This window comes from Dipodomys ordii, unplaced genomic scaffold (genome assembly GCF_000151885.1).
Source record: "Dipodomys ordii isolate 6190 unplaced genomic scaffold, Dord_2.0 Scaffold24, whole genome shotgun sequence".
NCBI lineage: Eukaryota > Metazoa > Chordata > Mammalia > Rodentia > Heteromyidae > Dipodomys > Dipodomys ordii.
Genome location: NW_012267240.1, coordinates 14,360,300 through 14,383,785, shown reverse-complemented (window position 1 = coordinate 14,383,785; position 23,486 = coordinate 14,360,300). Strand labels below are relative to the sequence as shown.

The following is a 23,486-nucleotide window of genomic DNA, read 5'->3' as shown; positions in this document are numbered from 1 at the left end:
ATTTAACTCCCAAGCTAACAAACCGAATAGGCTGACAATAATCCTGGCCCAATCCAAAAGCTGAATGAAGCAGAACCTCATATGGTAGTACTTAACATGTGGCGGCCTGCCAGCTGAGTTTCAGGCTGACACACCCCTAACTGAAGCAAAAATTTGGTATTGAAAACTGGCAACTATTCTTTGGCTAGTCAAGAGTTAGGGGGAGAAGAACGAAATCTCATCCCAAATGAGAAAATAAGAGATATGGAATAGAAGATGGAGAAACTACATAGTATTGGAAAACTGTAGTTTTGGATTATTTCCCTTGGCAATTTTTTTTTTACGTACTGGTGCTTGAACTCACATCCCAATTCCTTTTGTCTGTTGTATTTTTGAGGTACGATCTCCTGATGTTGCCACCCTAAAAGGGATCCCAAGACCTTCACCTGCTGAGTAGTTGGGAACACAAGTGTACACCTTCATGCCCTTTGCTCTTCTTTAGTTTGGTTTACAATTACAAAGCATTGCCAGGCTCCAGTGGCTCACGCCTGTAATCCTAGCTACCCAGGAGGCTGAGATCTGAGGATTTCGGTTCAAAGCCAGCCCGGGCGGGAAAGTTTGTGAGACTCTTATCTCCAATAACCTGCTAGAAAACCGGAAGTGGCACTGTGGCTCAAGCGGTAGAGCACTGGCCTTGAGCTGAAGAGCACAGGAACAGCGCCCAAATTCAGAGTTCAAGCCCCATGACCAAAAAAAAAAAAATTAAAAAAAAATACAATTACAAAGCATTTTAGGTCTCTTGAAAATGCCGTTCTAATATCTGCACAAATTAAGTTATCCTTCCCCTGGTGTTTGAAAGCTGATTTTTCTGAAATCAAGGAGACTTACTGAGAAGTGTCTTCCTTCATGATTGTAAACTCCCAATTTGTCACCTTCATGATAATCTAAGATACAATCCAAACGCTTTCTCTTGGCCTATTAGGTTTCATGGGATAAAGCTCCTGCCTCATACATTTGTCTCCTTTGTGACTATAGCCACTGTAATGTTTGTTTGATTCTTTGAGTTTATCAGATTTTTCATCTCTGTTCTCTCTCTGGGTGGTGTTGGAATGTCTATCTGGTATCCTTTCCCTTGGATCTTTGTGTTGCTAAGTCCTCACCTGCAGACCCAGTGCACAACATCCTAGTGATTTTATCTCAGACCACTCATGACAGGACAGCTCTATTGTTTTCCGTCTGAGTCCTACTTCTTTCCTGCATGATACTGAAACTTATGAGGAAATACCAGGATCAAGCCCATGAAATTAGGATTGTATATCATATTTCAAGTAAATTACACTTAACTATTTTAACCTCTATTTCATACAACAAGCCCCTTTCAGAAGTGTGGTGTTATACTATCCCTTCCACCAAAGAGGAAATAGGCTTATACATATTAGTATCTTTTTTTTTTTTAATCAGTCATGAGGCTTGAACTCTGGGCCTGGGCTCTGTCCCTGAGCTCTTCAGCTCAGGGTGAGTTCTCTACCACTTTGAGCCACAGCACTGCATCTGGTTTTCTGGTAGTTAATAGGAGCTAAGAGTCTCCCTGATGTTCCTGCCTTGGTTGACTTTGAACCTCAATCATCAGATAACACCCTTTTGAGAAGCTAGGATTACAGGTGTGAGCCACCGGCAACCGGCTTACATGTAATATCTTGCCTTTAGTAACACAGAATAGGTATATTCCCCAGAGTGCAGGAACATCTTCAATGTAACTTACTACAACCTATCTTACTACATTTTAAAACTTTTCTGTCATCTACTTTGTTGTTCCTCATGTAGGAGAGAGGAAATAACTTCTGATTTCTCCACAAAGCATGTCCCTCCCACATTATTCTGTCCTGTGATGTTCCCACCTCAGGCCCCTAGAGTGGATGGAGCAAGAGGTATATGGCTGGGCTGGGTGCTGGTGCCTCACGCCTGTAATACAACTACTCAGGAGGCTGAGACCTGAGGATCCCAGTTCAAAGCCAGCCCAGACAGGAAAGTCCGTGATAGTCTTATCTCCAATTAGCCATCAGAAAACCAAAAGTGGCATTGTGGCTCAAGTGGTAGGCTGCTTGCTTTGAGCTGAAGAGCTCAGGGACAGTGCCCAGGCCCAGAATTCAAGCACCATGACCAACCAAAAAAAAAAAAAAAAAGAGGTACATAGTTGGTAAGATGGACAGTCCATCTCATCCCAAGCATTAACATCATAGAAACTCCAGACTTTATGATTTAGCTTACAATTTGAACATTCTGGAAAGAAAAATAAAGCTTCCATTATAATCTCATATATGTCCTTCACCTAGGGTACTAATGGCTTAAATAACTTATGAAGTTTTCATGAGGAGGCACTGTTTTATATTCCAGAAAGATGATCCTGTTACATCCAGTGAACTGTTCCACACAATTTATAAACTCTTGGATAAAACAGATGAACTAGGAATTGATCTCTTTTTCTATTCATTCTTATGGAGCCATCCCATGTGCTCTATTAGCAATACTTGTTTTTAAAAGAAAAACTTGAGGCCTGGGAAGGTGGCTCAGTGGTAGAGAGCTTGCCTTGCATGCATGAGGCCCTGGGTTCGATTCCTCAGCACCACATAAGCAAAAAGAAAAAAGCTGGAAGTGGCACTGTGGCTCAAGTAGTAGAGCGCTAACCTTGAGCTGAAGAACTGAGGGACAGCGCCCAGGTCCAGAGTTCAGGTCCCACGACCGGACCAAAAAAAAGAAAAAAAAGAAAAACTTGAGCTGGAAAAGATAAATACCATGCAAATGTTTGCTTTCTCTTGTGCAGGATTTTTCTTTTAAAGAAATATGGTTCTTATGGGGCTGGGAAGGTAGCTCAGTGGTAGAGTGCTTGCCTTGCATGCATGAGCCCCTGGGTTTGATTCCTCAACACCACATAAGCAGAAAAAGCCAGAAGTGGGGCTGAGGCTCAAGGGGTAGAGCGCTAGTTTACAGCTGAAGTGTTGAGCGACAGCACCCAGGCCGAGTTCAGGGTCTTGAAAACATGAAACCCATAATTTTTCATACTTAAATTTTATTCTCAAATGTACACTTATGAGTTTCTCTTTTACTGAGCAAAAGGAATGTCTTTCAAACCACACTGTATATGAAACCTATACATTAGGCAGTGGGATCTTAAGTTTCATCTAAAAAATATGCTTGCCTGGCAAGAAAGCAATGGCAAAATGAGAACCAGGATTCTTTGGAGTGCATCTACTCATGCTCAGAAGAAAAGTTCTTCTTGGGTTTTCCCTATTGCTCTGAGTTCCCCATTCTTTCAAATTTGGGGTGAGAAAGCACACTTTCTCTGGTTAAATTTAGTTTGTGAATGTCAAAGTCACCTCTACTTTGAACCACCAAAGTACCTCAAGAAAAACATCTCTTATTCCTCTGCTTAACCATTTCACTTTTTAAGTAACACTTTTAAAAATGAAATCACTGCTTAGCAAAACAATACATCCCATCACAATAATTCTTTTTTTTTGGGGGGGGGGGGTCTGATCGTGGGGCCTGAACTCTGGGCCTGGACGCTGTCCCTCAGCTCTTCAGCTCAAGGCTAGCACTCCACCACTTGAGACACAGCGCCACTTCCGGCTTTTTTCTTTTTGCTTATGTGGTGCTCAGGAATCGAACCCAGGGCCTCAGGCATGTAAGGCAAGCGCTCTACCACTAAGCCACCTTCTCAGCCCCCATCACAATAATTCTTAATTTCTCAAGATCCCTTTATCAGTCCAGAAGACTCTTATCTCCAATTACTCATAAAAAGCAGAATAGTGGTAGAGCATTAGCTTTGAGTGATAAAGCTCAGGGGTAGTGTCCTGGCCTTGAGTTCAAGTCCCAGGGCCAGCACACACAAAAAAGGAGGGAATAATAATGGTTTTGTGATGATGAAATAAAAATTAGGTAAAGAAATTACCAAACTTGGCAGCAATCAGCATATTACTGAAGGTATTAGATGTGCATAGTTAACAGTTCTGTGCTTCTATAAAACCCAGATTACATATTAAAGTTCTATGTCTCCTCTGTCTAAATTCAAGACACAGATCAGAAGTTTATATAGACTTTTCTGGAAAATCAAATAACTGACCCTCATGAGCAAACAGAATTGTAAATGATTCTCTGAGCTTATGTAAAAATGATTGAGACCAACAAAGAGTAGTTTGCTTATCTTGCTCTCCACTCTAATTTGTGGCTTGACCAATAATTAAGCAGAAAAGAAATGCCAGGACCAATGAACAAAAAGCAGCCTGTTGATTGCTTTAGATATTCTCATATGATGAGCATTACAAACTAAAATCAAAGTGAGCATGTTCTGAAGGTGAGCTACCTAGCAGAGATAATGAATGAATGAGGTTAAATATATTAACACAAGCGACATCGCACACTTTCAAGTGACTCACTGACTTTCTGAGCCATGTGTGAAAATCTCCTAGTTTCTCCAGGTTGAATTCCCTCAATTAGGAAAGTATCCCAGGTAAACTCTGAAATCTTTTGCCTGTTATTAGAGCCTATTATCCTTACTTACCTGCATGCACCTTGATAATTGGGACTTAGTGAACCAAAGAATTTTTTGATCTGATCAATCTCTTGTGTTACCTTCTTTACATCTGTTTTAGAGATTCACTTCAAATTCTCTAGAACCACTGTTCTAGAGTGGTTCTAGAATTATTCCAACCTCCACGGTCAGAAACACCTCCATGGGTAGGCAAGGCTAGGATAGAGTATAAAATGGCTTTTTTTTTTTTAACAAGCTCTTGATGTTGTTGGCCTAAAAACCATTTGAAGACTATGAAGAATAGGAAAATGTTAATGAAGAAATTCTAAGAATTGATTAGAAAAAGTTACCTCGATGTAACTATGAGAGCATCCATTCTGGCCTTCCAGCTCCACGTGGGTGAAATTGAGGTCGATTTGCTCTCCTGGAGGCAGGGTTATGATATAGATACATTGACCACCATGGGCCAGAGGCCCAGAGAAGTCAGAAAGGAGGATCTCGCCCTCTGGGTTTGTGTAGCTCCCTCCACATTGCAGATCGGCTAAAGAGAATGGAGAAGAAAGGTCACACGGATGGCATTCCTCTGGCTCCCATTTGGATCTAGTATTAGAGAAATTTGCGCACACAATAATAGACCACATACCCACTTTATTCACCCTGCTTAGGCTTGTGCTCCTCATTATGAGATAGTTTTAGTTTGACATTATATGTAAGGCATCCTTGAAGCCTAAAGAAATAGATGTAGAGCCAGGCACTGGTGGCTCACACCTGTAATCCTAGCTACTTAGGAGGCTGAGGTCTGAGGATCATGGTTAGATGCCAGCCTGTGAAGGAAAGTCTGTGAGTCTCTTATCTCCAATTAACCACCAAAAACACTGGAAGTGGCACTGTAGCTCAAGTGGTACAGTACTAGCCTTGAACTAAAGAGCTCAGGGAGAGCAACAGGGCCCGGAAAGAAGGAAGGAAGGAAGGAAGGGAGAAAGAAAGAAAGAAAGAAAGGAAGAAAGAAAAAGAAAGAAAGAAAGAGATGTTCTCTTCTGTTCTGCTCTATTCTATAAATTACTTTTAAAATACATGAATGCTCTGATTTATTCTGAAAAGATTTACTGTATTTAATACAAAAATAACATAGCAAAATAAAATATGTAACTATATAGTTTTCCTTATACTGAGACTTCATAAGTATTGTTCTTATAAATTTTCATTAAAAACATGATTATGGACTACATGAACAAAATTCTCTGTATCTCTTACATGGAAATCATAGAGCATTTCATTTGTTTTGTTTTTTGTTGGTTTTAAGGCATCAAGACAACTGAAGAAATCATAGCTAACAGCATTTCACTGGAAATGAGCTCCACGGACCAAGACCCTGCCATTCTGGAAGCAAGCTTCTGTGCAGTTGGATTTGATCCAACAGTCAAGTCAGACACATCTCTAGACATCAATGACCACTCCTACCGCAAAATATCAAACACCACTAGGGAACTGACTTAGTTTTTTGGTGCCTCATAATGTGGATTCCATTCTTTAGGGACCAAGGGGCATTTTAGTCTTACTAATGGGGTACTAGAAGATTAAAAAGAATCTGGAGTTATAAGAAAAATATTTATAAACACACATGACATGGGTCTAATAGAAGACAGCTAGAAAGATAGCATTGCCCTTCTAAATGCAAACTCCCAATTGGCAGGTTACTTACCAGGTGATGTCAGGTAGGTGATGTGGAAGCCTTGGTCGCTAATCTGGGTGTCAGAATGGAAATGAATTCTGGCAAAGGGACCGGTCGTCTTGAGTGGTGGAACAGAGAGAGTGGTACAGTATTTGCCAAGAACTGGGTCCTGAGGCAAAGGACCATCTCGGATCTAAAACACAAGAGTTGAGTCATTCAAGTCAAAGAGGCCAAGTCCTATTAAAACAACAACAACAGGTTGTTTTGTAGATGAACTGCAGAAAACCTATTATAGAAAAGTGATGTCTCTCAGAAGTGTCCTTGTCCTACACACACACCAGCTGAGTTTCCTGAAAGTCGTGGCCTTCTTGAGTCAACCAGATGCCTGTCCGTACTATCAGGATTACAATTTTGAGGCTGGGCATATATTTTGGGTTTTTCTCATGATTTATTTTGTCAGTCTTGGGGCTTGAACTCAGGGACTGGGCACTGTCCCTGAGTTTCTTTTGCTCAAGGCTAGCACGCTACCACTTGAGCCACAGCACCACTTCTGGCTTTTTCTGTTTATGTGGTACTGAGGAATGAAACCCCAGGCTTCATGCATGCTAAGCCAGCGCTCTACCACTAAACCACATTCTTAGTCTCCCATGATCTTAATCACAGTGCTGTCTGAGGTTCATTTCTAAGGTGTTACTCCCCCAGATATTCATTTTGATCTAACAGAAGATGGATATATAGAAAAGGAAGTTGACAAGGAACTTCTAGTGATCTCAATAGATTCACAATTCAGTCTAGATGCTCAAGAGGATCGTGGAAAAAAAGGAAGTATAGTCATATTAGACACAGAACAAAGATGCCCTAAGGAGTGGAATGAAATTTTAAAAGTACAACTTCAATACCAATAAAGAACCACAGAGTAACAGCAGAAATCTTAGAAAGTTGTAGATTTTTTTTTTTTGGTCAGTTGTGGGGCTTGAACACTGTTCCTGGGTGCAATCCCTCAGCTCTTTAGCTCAAGGCTCGTACTCTACCACTTGAGCCACAGCAACACTTCTGGTTTTCTGGTGGTTAACTGGAGATAAGAGTCTCATGGAGGGCTGGGAAGGTGGCTCAGTGGTAGAGAGCTTGCCTTGCATGCCTGAGGCTCTGGGTTCGATTCCTCAGCACCACATAAGCAAAAAGCCGGAAGTGGCGCTGTGGCTCAAGTGGTAGAGCACTAGCCTTGAGCTGAAGAGCTGAGGGACAGCGCCCAGGCCCAGAGTTCAGAAAAAAAAAAAACAAGAGTCTCATGGACTTTCCTTCCCAACCGGCTTTGAACCACAATCCTCAGATCTCAGCCTCCTGAGTAGCTAAGATAATAGGCATGAGCCACCAGCACCCAAGTTGCACAAGGCCCTGAGTTCAAGCCCCACTACTAGCACAAAAACAACATCAATAAGAATTACTTTTTGGTGGGGGGGGGGTCGGTCATGGGGCTTAAAGTTTGGGCCTGGCACTGTCCCCTCAGTTCTTAAGCTCAAGGTTAATGCTCTACCACTTTAGACAAGCTCCACTTCCAGTTTTCTGGTGGTTAATTGGAGATAAAAGTCTTACAGCCTTTCCTGCCTAGGCTGGCTTCCTCAGATCTCAGCCTCCTAAGTAGCTTTATAGGCATGAACCACCAGCACTGGGCAACAAGAAAGAATTTTTCATTATTGACTTTCATTTATTTAATAATCACATGAAGGGCTGATAATGTGGCTTAGAGGTAGAGTGCATGCTTAAGCATTCATGAAGCCCTGGATTCAATTCCTCAGTACCACATAAACAGAAAAAGCCAGAAATGGCCTATGGTTCAAGTGATAATGCTAGCCTTGAACAAAAGAAGCTCAGGGACAGTGCCTAGGCACTGAGTTCAAAGCCCAGGACTGGCAAAAAAAAAAAAAACAGAAACAAAAACAAAAAATTAATAATAATCACGAACGTCTCTATAGTTTTGTTCTAATTGCAAAGCCTAAATATATTGCATAATAAAACCAGACTGAATGAACTAAAGAAGGTTTTTAATATGATCACCTCCTTCTAATAACTTTTCTCAGTTAATAGCAAAAGTACAAGATAGCATTTATTCCTGTATTTAACTAGTTCATTGAATAATGTAGCTTGATGAGAAATGAGAGACATTTGAATGTTGTCAGAATGATTGGCACTTTATATCCAGATATTAATATATAGAAATAAAAAAGCAAATTTTAACTTGATAGAATTTACTGAATATGAGTTTCAAGATAACTCACTTTTCACTATCAACATTTAAAAGGTTATTTTGCTAAATTTTTCCAAGAAGAGACAATTGGAAGATTGAAAAGTCATTCCCAAAGGTTTCAAAATCCATTATTACCGCTACTGAAATATTAATAATTTCAACTTGTGGAGACCCTGCTTGACAGCTGCATCCTTCAATCCTTTATGAATAATTCCACAGCACGCTTTCCTTCTCTAATGGGAATCAGAAGAGCTTATTGTCTTTTTAGCACTCCTATGATGCACTGAGACTTATGGTAACCACAAATATATCAAGAACAATCATTCTCCTCAATGATATTTTCTGTCAACAAAAGGAGAGCATTATTTTGTTTTTGCCAGTTCTGGGGCTTGAACTCAGGGCCTGAGTACTATCCCTTCTTTTGCTCAAGGCTAGCACTCTACCACTTGAGCCACAGTACCACTTCCAGCTTTTTCTCTGCATGTGGTACTGAGAAATCAAACCAGGGCTTCATGCATGCTAGGCAAGCACTCTACTACTAAGCCATTTTCCCAGCCCTGGGAGAGCATTATTTTTATGTATCATTATGCATATGGCATCAGATATAAAAGGATTTTCCCTGCTCTATGTTCTAACCTTTCACTTTGGGAGTCAAGAGGGGCTCAGACTGGCAACTTTCCTCCAAATGACAATTCTCAAAATATTTTCCTGAGATTCCAACAAAATTACTATTTTTTTTTCTTGTCAGTTATGGGGCTTGAACTCTGGGCCTGGGCACCATCCCTGAGCACTTCAGCACTTTACCACTTGAGACACAGTGCCACTTGCAGTTTTCTGATGGTTAAATGGATATCAGAGTCTCACAAACTGGGCTGGGAAGGTGGCTCAGTGGTAGAACACTTGTCTTGCATGCTTGAGGCCCTGGGTTTGATTCCTCAGCACCACATAAGCAAAATGAAAAAAGCCAGAAGTGGCGCTGTGGCTCAAGTGGTAGAGCACTAGTCTTGAGCTGAAGAGCTGAGGGACAGCGCCAAGGCCCAGAGTTCAGGCCCATGACCAGACCACCCCCCCCCAAAAAAAAAAACCTAGTCGCACAAACTTTCCTGCCCAGGCTGGCTTTGAACCACGATTTGAGCCTCCTGAGTAGCTAGGATTACAGGCGTGAGCCACTGGCGTCCGGCTACAATCACTATTAATCTATTTCCTTTATGTAACACCAGAGTCAAGTTGTGGCAAAACCTGTATGTACAACTGAAGATGTGAATGAAGTATTCTAATATGTATTGGAGGCAATGATTATTATTTAGTGAATCATAAATTCTGCTCTTTCCAGACTACCAAGAAGGTGCAGGGGAAAAGGCAAGATAGTCTGTTCCATTCTGAAATAAAAACCAAACTGAGGATAATTAGCAATAACATAGATATTGGCTAGCTTTTGAGAAACACATCTAATTATTGCTAGTAAATTTGGGTCATCCATTAATATGATCAAATCTCAGTGTGCTGACATGTTCTTTCAAAATAAACGTAATTGTTTACCTCTAGGTAGTCTTTGTTACAATCCTCATGACTTTCCAGGCTCAAGGTCCCAAAAGTAAATGTTATCAGGAGGCCTGGGCTGGTTAAGATGCGCCAAACACAATCTCTTCCTGGAGGGTAGTTCCCAGGATATCCGGGAGACTTGATAGAACCGTAAGTACCATTCAGAATACCTCCACACTCTAAAAAGAAGAGGAAACAACATAAACAAAACATCTCTACATCTGCATATCATTCATATAGAAATACCATACCCTGCTATAGGCAAAAATCTATGGTTTTGATAGCTTCATAAATTAAACAAGCTTTTCAGTTTCCTGCTTCATTTTTATTTTGAAATACTAAACACTACATATTTTTCATTTAACAAGGTTGCTTAACAAAAGTCATCATTTTATAAATGAAGATACTCAGCTATGTAAAATAAAATAAGTCATGCCCAGAGAGACAAAAATCCCATGTTTTCTTTCATATGTGGAAGCTACATTTAGCTAACAAACTCATAAATACGTCGGGTGGTATGTAAGTGTAAATAATGTAGACTCCAGGGAGACCTGAGTTTAAGTTCCCAGAGAAACAAAAATCAAAATTCAATAAAAGAAATCACCAGGGAAGTAGGTACTCAAAAGGGGTGAGGTAGGGTGAGGGGAAAGGAGTAGATGAATGAAAAGAAGAATGGGAAAATACAAATAGGTATCCAGTATATATCCTGGAAAATTAAGAAGAAATGGAGGGACAAAGGGTGAACAAGTGTAGCAGTGGTACTCACTAAACACTATGTTGAAAATGAACTACACAACTTGTGGGTGAGGACAGTAGGGGAAAACTGGGAGAGAGAGGGAAGGGTGACCATCTCCAATAGGAAATGTGCTCTATCTGACTTATGAAACTGTAACCCTTCTTGTACATCAATTATTTATTCTGCATGTCTTGGATGATCTTCATGTGAAAGCAAAGAGTAAATGTAGGAAACCTCTAATCCATTGACAAACATCAGAAAACAAATGAAGAAGGATAAATTTGACCTATCATCATTAATAACTTCTAAACAAGACTTACAAAACCAGTAAAGGAAGCATAAAAGAAATATTCTCTACTTGTCCATGCCAAGTCATGTAGGACTTTCCCAAATTTCTGGGCCATAAAACCAGAAACAAAACAAGATGATTAATGTTGTATAACACTGAATTTGTAATTTTTCTCCATATCAATATTAACTAGAAGAGGAAAGAATACTTTTGATATAATCAAACTTGTCTACAAAATCTTATAGTTAACAAGTATTCAGTGATATACTATTGGACATCTCTACCCATCACTTGTACTTAGCTTTGTAGTGGAGGCTTAATCTGGAGCAATAAGTTAAAGAAAAGAATAACAGTGATAGGCTGGGAATATGGCTTAGTGGTAGAGTGCTTGCCTAGCATGCATGAAGGCCTGGGAATATGGCTTAGTAGTAAAGTGCTTGCCTAGCATGCATGAAGGCCTGAGTTCAATTCCTCAGTACCACATAAATAGAAAAGGCCAGAAGTAGCACTGTGGCTCAGATGGTAGAGTGCTAGCCTTGAGCACAGCCTTCAGGTACAGTGTCCAGGCCCTGAGTTCAAACCCAGGACTTGCAGAAAAACAAAACAACAACAATAAGAGCGATAAATGGAAACAGCTGGGCATGGAGACTCACATCAGTAATCCTAGCTAATTGGGAAGCATGTATCAGAAAGAGTAAATAGAAAGATTGTGATCCAGACCAGCTGAGGCAAACACTGAAGACCCTTTTTGAAAAACAATGAAAACAGGGCTGGGAAGGTGGCTCAGTGGTAGAGTGCTTGCCTTGCATACATGAGGCCCTGGGTTCGATTCCTCAGCACCACATAAGCAGAAAAAAAAAAAAAGCCAGAAGTGGTGCTGTGACTCAAGTGGTAGAGTGCTAGCCTTGAGCTGAAGAGCTGAGGGACAGCGTTCAGGCCCCACGACCCAAAAAAAAAAGAAAGAAAAGAAAAACAATGAAAACAAAAAAGGATGGGTGTGTGGCTCAAGCAATAGAGTACCTGCCTAGAAAGTATATGGTCCTGAAGTCAGGAACTGGTGGCTCACGCCTATAAGCCTAGATACTCAGGAGGCTGAGAGCTGAGAATCACTGTTCAAAACCAGCCCGGGCAGGAAAGTCCATGAGACTCTGCTCTCCAATAAACTACCAGAAAAGCAGCAGTGGCACTGTGGCTCAAGTGGTAGAGAGCTAGCCTTGAGCTGAAGAGCTGAGGGATAGCGCCCAGGCCCAGATTTTAAGTCTCATGGATGACAAAAAAAAAAAGAAAGAAAGAGAGAGAGAGAGAGGGAGGGAGGGAGGGAGGGAGGGAGGGAGAGAGGAAGAAAGAAAGAAAAAAAGAAAGAAAGAAAGAAATGGCCCTGAGTCCAAACTCTAGTAAATAGTACTTGAAAAAAAAATACCTATTTCCTGTGTTGGGAACAGAAAATGTTTTTCTCATTTTTTTTCTACTTCTCCCTACTTTCAATCTTTTTCCATGAAATCCTTAATAAAACTTTAAAAAATTGAATTGATTAATTTAGCAATATGGCCATAATCCAAGTAAAATGCATTATATTTCTACATACTAGTATTAAAGAGAAAATTAAATTTTAGAAAGTTAGTATTTCACATAGTATAAAACATTAAATATTTATAAATCCATCTGTCAAGATAGATGGAGAAGTTCAACACTGAAATCTATAAACCATTGCCAAGGAATCTTGAAACTAAGCTGAGCAAAAAATCAACATAATCCATGGAAACAGATATGTAGGATCATTGTTGAAAGATCACTTCTTCCTAAGATGGTGACAGATTTAGTGCAATGTCAAGTCCAAAATGTATACATGCATATGCAAAGAATATAGGGTGTGTAAACATAGGATTTTTTCCTTATAAGATTTCAAGCCAATGTGGCATCAGACTAAACAAAGAAACTGATAGGAATGAGAAATGTCACTAATAGATACACAGACTTAATAGCAAATGCAGTGGGGCTGTCTCTAATTTTCATATATAAAAACATTATAGTTAAAAGGGTTTCTAAGAATGAGTATTATCAGGGCTGGGAAGGTGGCTCAGTGGTAGAACACTTGCCTTGCATGCATGAGGCCCTGGGTTCAACTCATCACCACATAAGCAAAAAGAAAAAAACAGAAAGTGGTGCTGTGGCTCAAGTGGTAGAGTGCTAGCCTTGAGCTGAAGAGCTGAAGGACAGCGCCCAGGCCCAAAGTTCAGGCCCCACGAGCGGACCACCACCCCCCCCCAAAAAAAGAGTAGTTGCATGCTGGTGGCAAACACCTGTAATCCTAACTACTCCACGGTATAACCCATGTTTTCACTAAATTTGATGTTGGTATAATATGTGGAGGGGAAGGGAAAAAATAAAATTTTTAAATAGGGATACAGATGGACCCACTGCAACAATGAGATGTACAAGACGTTATATCAAAAATGAACTTTACAACTTTGGGGGAGGGGGGAGATGGGAAGGGATGGGAAGGGGAAACAAAGGAGGAGGCAACAATGCTTGATAAGAAATGCACTCATTACCTTGCCCATGTAATTGTAACCCTCTGTATGTTATTTTCACAATAAAAAAAAGAAGGCTGAGATCTGAGGATCGCCGTTCAAAGCCAGCCCAGGCATGAAAGTCTGAGACTCTTATCTCCAAATAACCACCAGGAAACCAGAAGTGCCGCTGTGGCTCAAGTGACAGAGTGCTTGCCTTGAGCTGAATACCTCGGGGACAGTGCACAGGCCCAGAGTTCAAACCCCACAACCAACAAATTACATATATTATATATATATAATATACATATATTATATATATATGCTGATATCAGGGCTTGAATTTAGGGCCTGGTGCTTTTTTTGGCCTATTTTTGCATAGCTGACACTCTACCACTATTTTTAAGAGAGAATAAAGGAGTTGATTGCTAGGCACTCAAACCTGGCCAGTGCCAAAAAGAAGTTTGGTTTGTGGGGAAGGGTAAACCCTGGGTTTTATACAAGCTGGTTACACACACACACACACACACACACACACACACACAGAATCAGGTCATTCATCTGAAAGTCGAAGGTCAGTCAGGGGTGACAGGACAGGTATGCAATTTAACTCCAGGACAGGTATGCAATTTCTACCTTGCGGGCTTTCTGTTATCCATTCAGCTAGTCCCACCAATTCTGCCCCAAAGCCACATTCCAGGAGACCTTCTCACCAAGCCACATTCCAGCAAAACTTTGCCACCGGGAACAGGAGTTACTAGGGAGGGGTAACTCTTTACTTCAGCCATGTCTCCAGCCTAGCATTTTGCTGGTTAATTGGAGATAAAGCCATGTGAACTTTTCTGACTGAGCTCACTTCGAACCTGCATCCCTCAGATCTCAGCCTCCTGAGTTGCTAGGATTACAGACATGGGCCACTGGTGCCTTCCAACATATTCTCATTTGTTAGCTTTAAAACATAAAATGAGATCCAATCCATTTTCAGGTTTATGTGGTATTGAAATGAGTACCATCTGTGGCTCCCTCCGTATCATTCAGAACATCACTGGGAGAGCATCATGAGCTCCTGGGGTTTAGCTTCTCTGCACATGCATGTACCTGGCTGCTCCGTTTCCCATCTCAGTGTGAAGCCCCTCCCGTTTCTCAGATGGTCAGAAGAGAGGTGGAGGTAGAGCGCATTGTCGCTGCTGAGAACATCCTGTGGGCGCTGGTAACCACAGAACCTTCCAAGGGGAAAAGCTGCTGAGGAGTCTCCGTCGTGAATCTGAAGGAACTCATATGGACAATTGTTCGCTTGCTCCAATTCAAAAAATGTGAAAGTGATACGCAGGACCTAAAACACAAAGCCATGATGTATTAATTTTCCATTCCCCATGTTAGTTCCCTAACTAGAATGGACTCCTACAGGACGATACTTACGGATCCCTAGCAATTCTAGGGATTGTGTGCAGCAATTCTACATCTTGTAGGAAAGACTTGTGTTTGAAACACTGCTAAGACCAGGGTGAACAAATGCAGCAGTGGTGCTCACTGGTCACTATGTTGAAAATGAAGTCTACAAGCTGGAGATGGGAATGGAAGGGAAAAACTGGGAGAGAATGAAGGAAAGGGTGACCATCACCCCCCAAAGAAATGTACTTATTTTGAAATTTACTTATGAAACCATAACCCCTCTGTACATCACCTTAATAATAATAATTTTTAATTGCTACAACCACCAAGTAATCTCAGCTTTACGGGAACCAGAGATCATAAAGATTATACTTCAAGGCCAGCCTGGACAAAATAAAATTATCAAGACACCATCTTTACAAATAAATAAACTAGGTATAGTGGTGCATGTGTCTAATCCTATCTACACAGAAGAGAGAGGTCAAGGGATCAAAGTCTGAATCCAGCCCCATTCAGAAATCTTTTTTGAAAAGTAACTAAAGCAAAAATTGGCTGAGCATGTGGTTCAAGAGGTAGATCACCTGCCTGGCAAGAGAGAGAATGTGAATACCACCCCAGTACCATCAAATACAAAACCTAAAAATTGCCATTACAAAATTCCAATTAATATCAAAATTTACAGTCCTTGAAGACACTGAAATGCTATTTATTATATATGCATAAAATAGATGTAGATATATGTGTGGATGGATGGATAGATATAGATAAATAGATCGATGGATAGACAGACAGACACAGACAGACAGACAGACAGAAAGATAGATAGATAAAATGGTGGGGAGAAGATACAATCCCAGGAAAAACAAGGTAATTTCCCTAACAAATTGATAATAAACACATTGAAAGTTTTTCACACAAGAACTTTTTTCTTGGAAACTGTTTTCAATGTTAGGAAGCAGAATTCGTGAAAGCTAAATGGAAGGAAGGAAATTCATACAACATGCCCACTGGGAAATTTCTCTTGGAATTTATTCCATTGTGCGCTTAACAGATGCCAAGAGCCCTTCCCACCCTCCTCAAGGGAAAGCAACATTTTGCTGGCACTTGTACAATGTCTTTTGTAGTATTACTTGGCTAGAAGAAATTAATAGGATTTCAAGAGAAAATATCTACTCAAATAGGCCACTTTATTTGAATGAATATAGGGGCTGGTTGAGAAACAAATATGTAGAATACTGAGTAGGTCATGTAAGGAATGAAAGCACTGAAACCCAATGGCTCCCATTTCAATTTTTTTTTTTTTGCTAGTCCTGGGGCTCAAATTCTAGGCCTGGGTACTGTCCCTAAACTTTTTTTTACTCCCCCCCCCAAGCAAGTGCTCCACCGCTTTAGCCACAGCACCACTTCTGTCTTTTTCTGTGATTAACTGGAGATAAGAGTCTCTTGCCAATGGTTTACACCTGTAATCCTGGTTACTCAGGAAACTGAGATCTGAAAATCACAGTTCAAAGCCAGCCTGGGCAGGAACATCTGTGAGACTTTATCTCCAACTAACCACCAGAAAATCAGAAGTGCTGTGACTGAAGAGCTCAGGATCAGCACCCAGCCCCAGAGTTCAAAACCCATGACTGACCAAAAAAAAAAAAAGGGAGTCTCATGGCCTGGCTAGTTTCCAACTCTGATCCTCAGATCACAGCCTCCTGAGTATCTAGGATTACTAGTACTCAGCTCCATCTCGACATTAAAAGTAATTGTATCACAGATAAGAGGCACAAACTTCTGGGGTCTTATAGTTGGGTCCTTCATATCATGTACAAGCTACCATACCTGGATAACTTTTCTTTCTGCCTGACAGTTTCCTCCATTGTACATGAACTATGTACATACCTGACCCTGAGACATTTGATAAACCCTCCCAATACCAAGTCACCAATTTTGTGTAATGCTGAGAAGATTAAAAATATTTTTTTTTGGTCGGTCATGGGGCTTGAACTCTGGGCTTGGGTGCTGTCCCTGCATTCTTCAACTCAAGGTGAGCGCTCTACCACTTGAACCACAGAGCCACTTCCAGTTTTCTAGTGGTTTATTGAAAAAGAATGGCTTAAGAGATGAGTCTCATGGATTTTCCTGCCGGAGCTGGCTTTGAACCTCAATCCTCAGATCTCAGCCTCCTGAGTAGCTAGGATTACAGGCATGAGCCACGGGCACCCGGCTAAGATTAAAATCTTGATGATCTTCAAACACTACTTTCTCAGTAACAGCAGGACTTTACCAGTTAACTACTAGCTTGCTGTCAGCCAATCAAAGAAGATAACCATTCATCAGCAGACAGTGTATGGCTTGGGAAGCAGACTTGAAATTGAGATTCAACTACTTCAATTACAAATTAAATGGTGCTTAAAAACAAAAACTCAAGGGCTGAGAAGGTAGTTCAGTGGTAGAGCACTTGCTTTGCATGCATGAGGCCCTGGGTTTGATTCCTCAGCACCACATAAGCAAAAAGAAAAAAGCCAGAAGTGGTGCTGTGGCAAATGGTAGAGCGCTAGCCTTGAGCTGAAGAGCTGAGGGACAGTGCCCAGGCCCAGAGTTCAGGCCCCACGACTGGACCCAAAAAAAAAAAAAAAACAAAACAAAAAAACTCAATGTAACTTCTAGTTTCTATTATTTAATCTATAAAATGCACATAGGACTACTTATTTTGAAAAATTAATGTAAGATTTTTTTAAAGGTAGGCAAAATACCTAACCCAAAGGTGGACATTTAGTAAATACTGAACACACACTAGCTTAATTATGATATGTACTCATGTGCACACACATATCCTTATTGAAATATACATAGGACATCTCCACTGGGGCCATGGTTGCTACATTACCTTTCCCACTTCAGTTCGGATAACCCAGAAGCAGTTAACATCACCCACATATTGAGTGTCGAGAGCAGTATAGCTGATGCTCCCATTCGGCTCTGAAAGGGACCCTCCACAAACTGCAAGGGAAAACAGGAAGAAATAAGGAAGAGGCTACACAACTCTTGTCTTCCATTCCCACCTCTGTGTCCTCCTCTGTTGATACCTAACCAAATCCTACCACTGACTCCAATTTCAACTGTTAAGCAATCACCTTCACCACAAGCTTTTCTTGAATTTATTCTCCCATCCTCTACCCTGATCTGAAACTTGACTTCATCTCACACAACTTAGTTCACAGCTTTAGTTCAGCTGTATTGTGTTCATCTTGTTTTTCCACTAGAAGGTGTGTGGGGAATAAAAGGAGACAGTGTTTCCTGCCCCCCATTTTCTCAAAGCGTTTACCATTTTCCTAAATACATGGTAACATCTCAAGAAATGTATTGATTATGAATCAGGAGTACTAAGTGACTGGTAGAGTAGCCAGAAGAGACTTTATGGAGGCCATTTGGATGTAAAGTAAGAATAGCCACACCTGGATGGGGAAACAAGGAGAGAATTTGGGGAGGTTCTTGGGAAAATTATCCCAAACACAAGAACACAGTGAATGTTCATGGCACCAGTCAGGCAGAGAAAGAAAAATGTCTGGCTTGCATCAGAAGATAACTGAAAGGCAATCCCCAACTATCACAGGTAATGATGAGAAGCCAGTGAATATTCCAGAGCAAGAGAGAGGCATGATTAAGAGACATTCAATACCTGTTCTACACAAAGTAGAAAACCACAAGAGACAATGCTAGCAAGGAATTTACTTCTTTTGAAGAAAAATTCTTCTGACTTGAATTGAGGTTCATAAATACCTACCTTATAGATTTCTATGCCATTTCTACAAGGAAAGGTCATTCTGTACATTTGAGCAATGGACCCAGGAGGCAAGTAGGAGTGGAATGTCCGCAGAAGGACTCATTAAAGGATAACACTTCTGAGCAGTAGCTAGCTATCTGGGGGATAAGAAATGCTGACCATACCTTGCTGGGCAGTCTGACAGTGATCTCCAGTCCAGGAACTCGTACACTCACAGCTGAAGGAATTAATGCCATCTACACAAGTTCCTCCATTCAAACAGGGGTTGCTTGCACACTCATTGATGTTTTCTGAGCAGTTGGCACCAGCCCAGCCTGGTTCACACTTGCAAAGATAGCCTGTGACTGTTTCCTGTAGAGAACATAAAAACAGAATACCATAAAACAAATGAACAGGAAACAAGAGAACCAACCCAAATAAGGATGAAAAGTAACCTAACAGGAGCTGTATTATATTAAGTATTTTCCAGTAGTCAAATTTACTAATTTAATGATAATCATTAAATATAACTTACTCAGATCAAACTGTAAGCTTAGTTTACTATTTTGTAAATCACTGCAGTAAATTTTTAAAAAGAAAAAGGCCGGGCGCTGGTGGCTCACGCCTGTAATCCTAGCTACTCAGGAGGCTGAGATCTGAGATCACAGTTCAAAGCCAGCCCAGGTAGGAAAGACCGTGAGACTCCTATCTCCAATAAACCACCAGAAAACCAGAAGTGGCACTGTAGCTCAAGTGGTAGCGCGCTCGCCTTGAGCTGAAGAACTGAGGGACAGCGCCCAAGCCCAGAGTTCAAGCCCCACAACCGACCAAAAAAAAAAAACTGAGCCAGGGTAAGGCTGTAATCCTAGTTACTCATGAAGTTGAGATCTGAGAATCAAGGCTAAAAGCCAGCCCGGAGGTGAGACTTCCAATTAACCACCAGAAAACTGGAAATGGAGCTGTGGCACAAAGCTCCAAGTGGTAGAGAGCTGGCCTTGAATGAAAGATCTCAGAGACAGTACCCAGATGCTGAGTTCAAGCCCCATGACCAACCAAAAAATAAAAGAAAGAAAGATAGAATTGATTTTTCCTGAGAACTAAACTACTACCTACCTTTATCTGTGAGTTATTCATCAATCTTTTACCATAAATTTTAATTATATAAAATGTATTTTGTAGATGCAAGAACTAAAATTACTCATAAATATTCATTTCCCCTAAAAAGAACAGAAGTCTCACTGTGCATTGTCCATGTAGGCAGGGGTGGCCAGAGCAATGACCACTGAGAAGCACGCAACCATTCAGCCCATAACCATTTCCTGTATATCCAGGCAAACAGGTACAGAGAGGTAAGGACCCTGTTCAGAAAGAAAAATGCAAGCATAAATATAGGAATCCTTCTCAGGATAAGCAAAGGGCCATTAGTAAACTCAGGTTCTGGTGCCTAAAGAACAGTCCACCAATGGAAAATTTATACCTATCTATGGGTAGAGAAGACAAGGTACAAGCAGAAAATGCTGACATCTTTATTTTCTCATTTTTATCTTAAAAGAAGGGCATTCAATATTTCTAATATTCTGTAAATGAATGGGCACTAGTGGTGCCATGCGATATGCCAGAAGGGAAATGGGAATTCTACATCATGCAAAGGTTATCAGATAAAGAGGATTCTTATAATGTATCTGATTCTCATAATATGTCTGTTACAAGCACTGTGGTCTACCCATACATAGACTGTCTTAGCTCCTTACAACATCTGCTGTTGTCACCATTTATACCTTTTGAATTCAGAGCACAGCAGAGATGTTGTCTTGAGCAAGCACACACAGCTAGAACATGGACAAAACAAGGAACCCTTGGTGGGCAAGCACAGGAGTTGGACCTAAGTGGGCAATTCACATGGTCTCGTTTATGTGGGCAGTATAGGCTGTGTCTTGACAGCTTTAACTAGGTCAGCCACCATGAAATGAACTTGAAACGTGACAGGAATTTTGCAAATGCAACTGTAGATTGGATAAATAGGAGCAGTAACATAAACAAGCATCAAGAAAATGACAGCACCAAAATTTCTCCCACACTTCTTATGAGCTGCTCATGGTCCTGCTATAAAGTTAAAACAATGACAATCGAAATGGGTTGAGAAAGACTGGATCAAATAGAATTTAAAATGTTTAAATCTTCCTAGACACAAATTCACATCTGTTATTGGGTAGGATATGAACAAAATAGATAGTGTAAGAGCATCTAGGATTTCACTCTGTTTAGAAATGGTCCTCATTCCGGTTGTTTAGAAAATTTCACTAAACAATGTCCAGAGACTTAATATCTGTCACTACAGAGAAATTTTAAAACATGGAATCTCTGTTACGCAGCATTGCAGACACTGAATCACCCAAGATGCACTTTTCCTGTCTTTACTATTAACTATTTCAGCTAGATTCAATATACCTGAAACAATGATTATACTTTCAGCCTTCACCAGCAGCAGCGTTACCATGTGGCTCAGGAAAAGGGGTGGCATTTCCTCCTATTTCTTTTCACCTTCTTATTGGCTAGAATTCAGTCATTAATTAACTGGCTTAATTGTCTTGGGAAATCCTAAGTCCAAGAAAATCACAAAAGAATGTAGCCTAGTGTAATTTCCATTTTCAATTAGTGGGCACTGAATTTGGAGCCTTATGTTCACTAGGCAAGTGCTCTACTGCTTTAGTCAATCCTTTGTTTGTTTGTTTTTCTTTAGAGATTTTGTTCTAGCTTACTCCATTAACAACCTGACTATTCAGCCCATGCTCCACCAATCACTGACTGATGAGTAGCTGGGATTGCAGATGGGAAGCCACTGTGCCTAGCATTTTAAAAAATATCCAAGAAAATAGGTTTCATGAGGCTGCGAGGGTGGCTCAGTGGTAGTGTTGCCTTGCATGCATAAGCACTGGGTTTGATTCCTTAGCACCACATAAGCAGAAAAAGCCCGAAGTGGTGCTGTGACTCACATGGTAGAGCACTAGCCTTGACTGTCCTTGAGGGACAGCACCCAGCCCAGAGTTCAGGCTTCACGACAGACAAAAAAAAATTAGTTTTCATGATATGAATTAATTTTTCATTTGAGGGTAAAAATAAGAATGTGTAGGCCAGATATTTTGGGGTTACAATGTGGAATTGTTTTAGAGGACCAAGGCTGGGAATGAGGCTTAGTGGTAGAGTGCTTGCATACTAGCATGCATGAAGCCCTGGGTTCCACTCCACAGGACCAAAAAAAAAAAAACCCAGAAAAAGTCAGAAGTGGTGCTGTGTCTCAAGTGGTAGAGCATCAACCTTGAGAACAGAGAGGCTCAAGGACAGAACCGAGGCCCTGTGACCTGCAAAAATAAACAAATAAAATAAAATACCCAAGACCAAAGAATGAGGCGAGTCATTACCTAGAGATGAGGAGCAAGATGCTTGTGGATGGCAGCCTCCATTATTGACCAGGCAGATGTCGATGGGAGTACATACTTTTCCATTGCCCTTGTAGCCTGGTCAAAGCAGAATGGGGATGGGGAGTGAATGTCAAGGGTGTAGGAGAAAGAGAATGTCAATCTGAGCTTCAGATTCCATGAAGCGGGCCACGAAGTAGTCATCGAAACAGAAGACGTAGCATAGGTTTATAAACAAATAAAATGTTATCACTGAGGACAGAGCAACAAGTATTAGCAACCTGACTCCAAAAATAATATATTCTGACTTGTTTCTAACTTAATATGTTAAACATATGCTAAACATATGCCTTAGAAATATATATATATATATATATATATAATAGAAACTAAGAATACTAAAAAAGTTGATGTTTGTTAATTTCAGCAACTTTGATATTCTTATTTTGTTTTGGTTTTTGATCTGTTCATGGGGCCTGAACTCTGGGCTTGGGCGCTGTCCCTCAGTTCTTCAGCTCAAGGCTAACGCTCTACCACTTGCGCCACAACGCCACTTCCGGTTTTTTTCTTTTTGCTTATGTGGTGCTGAGGAATCGAACCCAGGGCCTCAGGCATGCAAGGCAAGCACTCTACCACTGAGCCACCTTCCCAGCCCAACTTTGATATTCTTATTAGTAAATTAATGCAAAAGTCTGAACTACTATTGCTTCATGTTCTTAAAACATGTAAGAGCCGGGCACTGGTGGCTCACGCCTGTAATCCTAGCTACTCAGGAGGCTGAGATCTGAGGATCACGGTTCAAAGCCAGCCCGGGCAGGAGAGACCGTGAGACTCCTATCTCCAATAAACCACCAGAAAACCGGAAGTGGCGCTGTAGATCAAGTGGTAGAGCGCTCGCCTTGAGCTGAAGAGCTGAGGGACAGCGCCCAGGCCCAGAGCTCAAGCCCCACGACCGACATCTCTGTACTTCTTGGATACTAATTCAATAAGCATAAATGACTTCTTTCCAGAAAAAAAAGGAAACAACAATACATTATATGCATGTGATTTGGTAAACTTTATCTGTAAAATATCTAATGAGTGCATTATATAATAAATTATGTATGAGAACAATAGAGCCATTGATCTGTAATTCACACAGAAGAATTTTCAAATGCTGTATCTCAGTGGCCATCTCACAGTATGAAGGGGCTTGTGTACTGTTGGATTTTGACTGGTTTGGGGTTTCTAGTTGTTGTTGTCGTTGTTGTTGTTTGCTTTTTTGTCAGTCCTGGGGCTTGAACTCTGGACCGGAGTGCTGCCCATGAGCTCTTTGGTCAAGGCAAGCACTCTACCACTTGAGGCACAGTGCCACTTCTAGTTTTCTGGTGGTTAATTGCAAATAAGAGTCTCATGAACTTTTCCTGCCCAGGCTGACTTTGATCTA

General features: G+C 40.9%; 1 protein-coding gene across 1 annotated transcript in view; it reads right to left on the bottom strand.

The window, feature by feature from the left end:
- The window catches only part of Cubn (cubilin (intrinsic factor-cobalamin receptor)), a 250,702-nt gene that overhangs the window by 185,225 nt on the left and 41,991 nt on the right, over positions 1-23,486 (bottom strand). Inside the window, exons 10-17 of the mRNA XM_013014602.1 lie at positions 22,064-22,159; positions 19,884-20,002; positions 18,830-19,016; positions 17,769-17,881; positions 14,600-14,834; positions 9,964-10,145; positions 6,210-6,372; positions 4,858-5,048 (exon numbers count right to left, since the gene is read on the bottom strand). Of these exons, the coding sequence (XP_012870056.1) occupies positions 4,858-5,048; positions 6,210-6,372; positions 9,964-10,145; positions 14,600-14,834; positions 17,769-17,881; positions 18,830-19,016; positions 19,884-20,002; positions 22,064-22,159 (1,286 nt within the window). The remainder of the gene's footprint in view (positions 1-4,857; positions 5,049-6,209; positions 6,373-9,963; positions 10,146-14,599; positions 14,835-17,768; positions 17,882-18,829; positions 19,017-19,883; positions 20,003-22,063; positions 22,160-23,486) is intronic.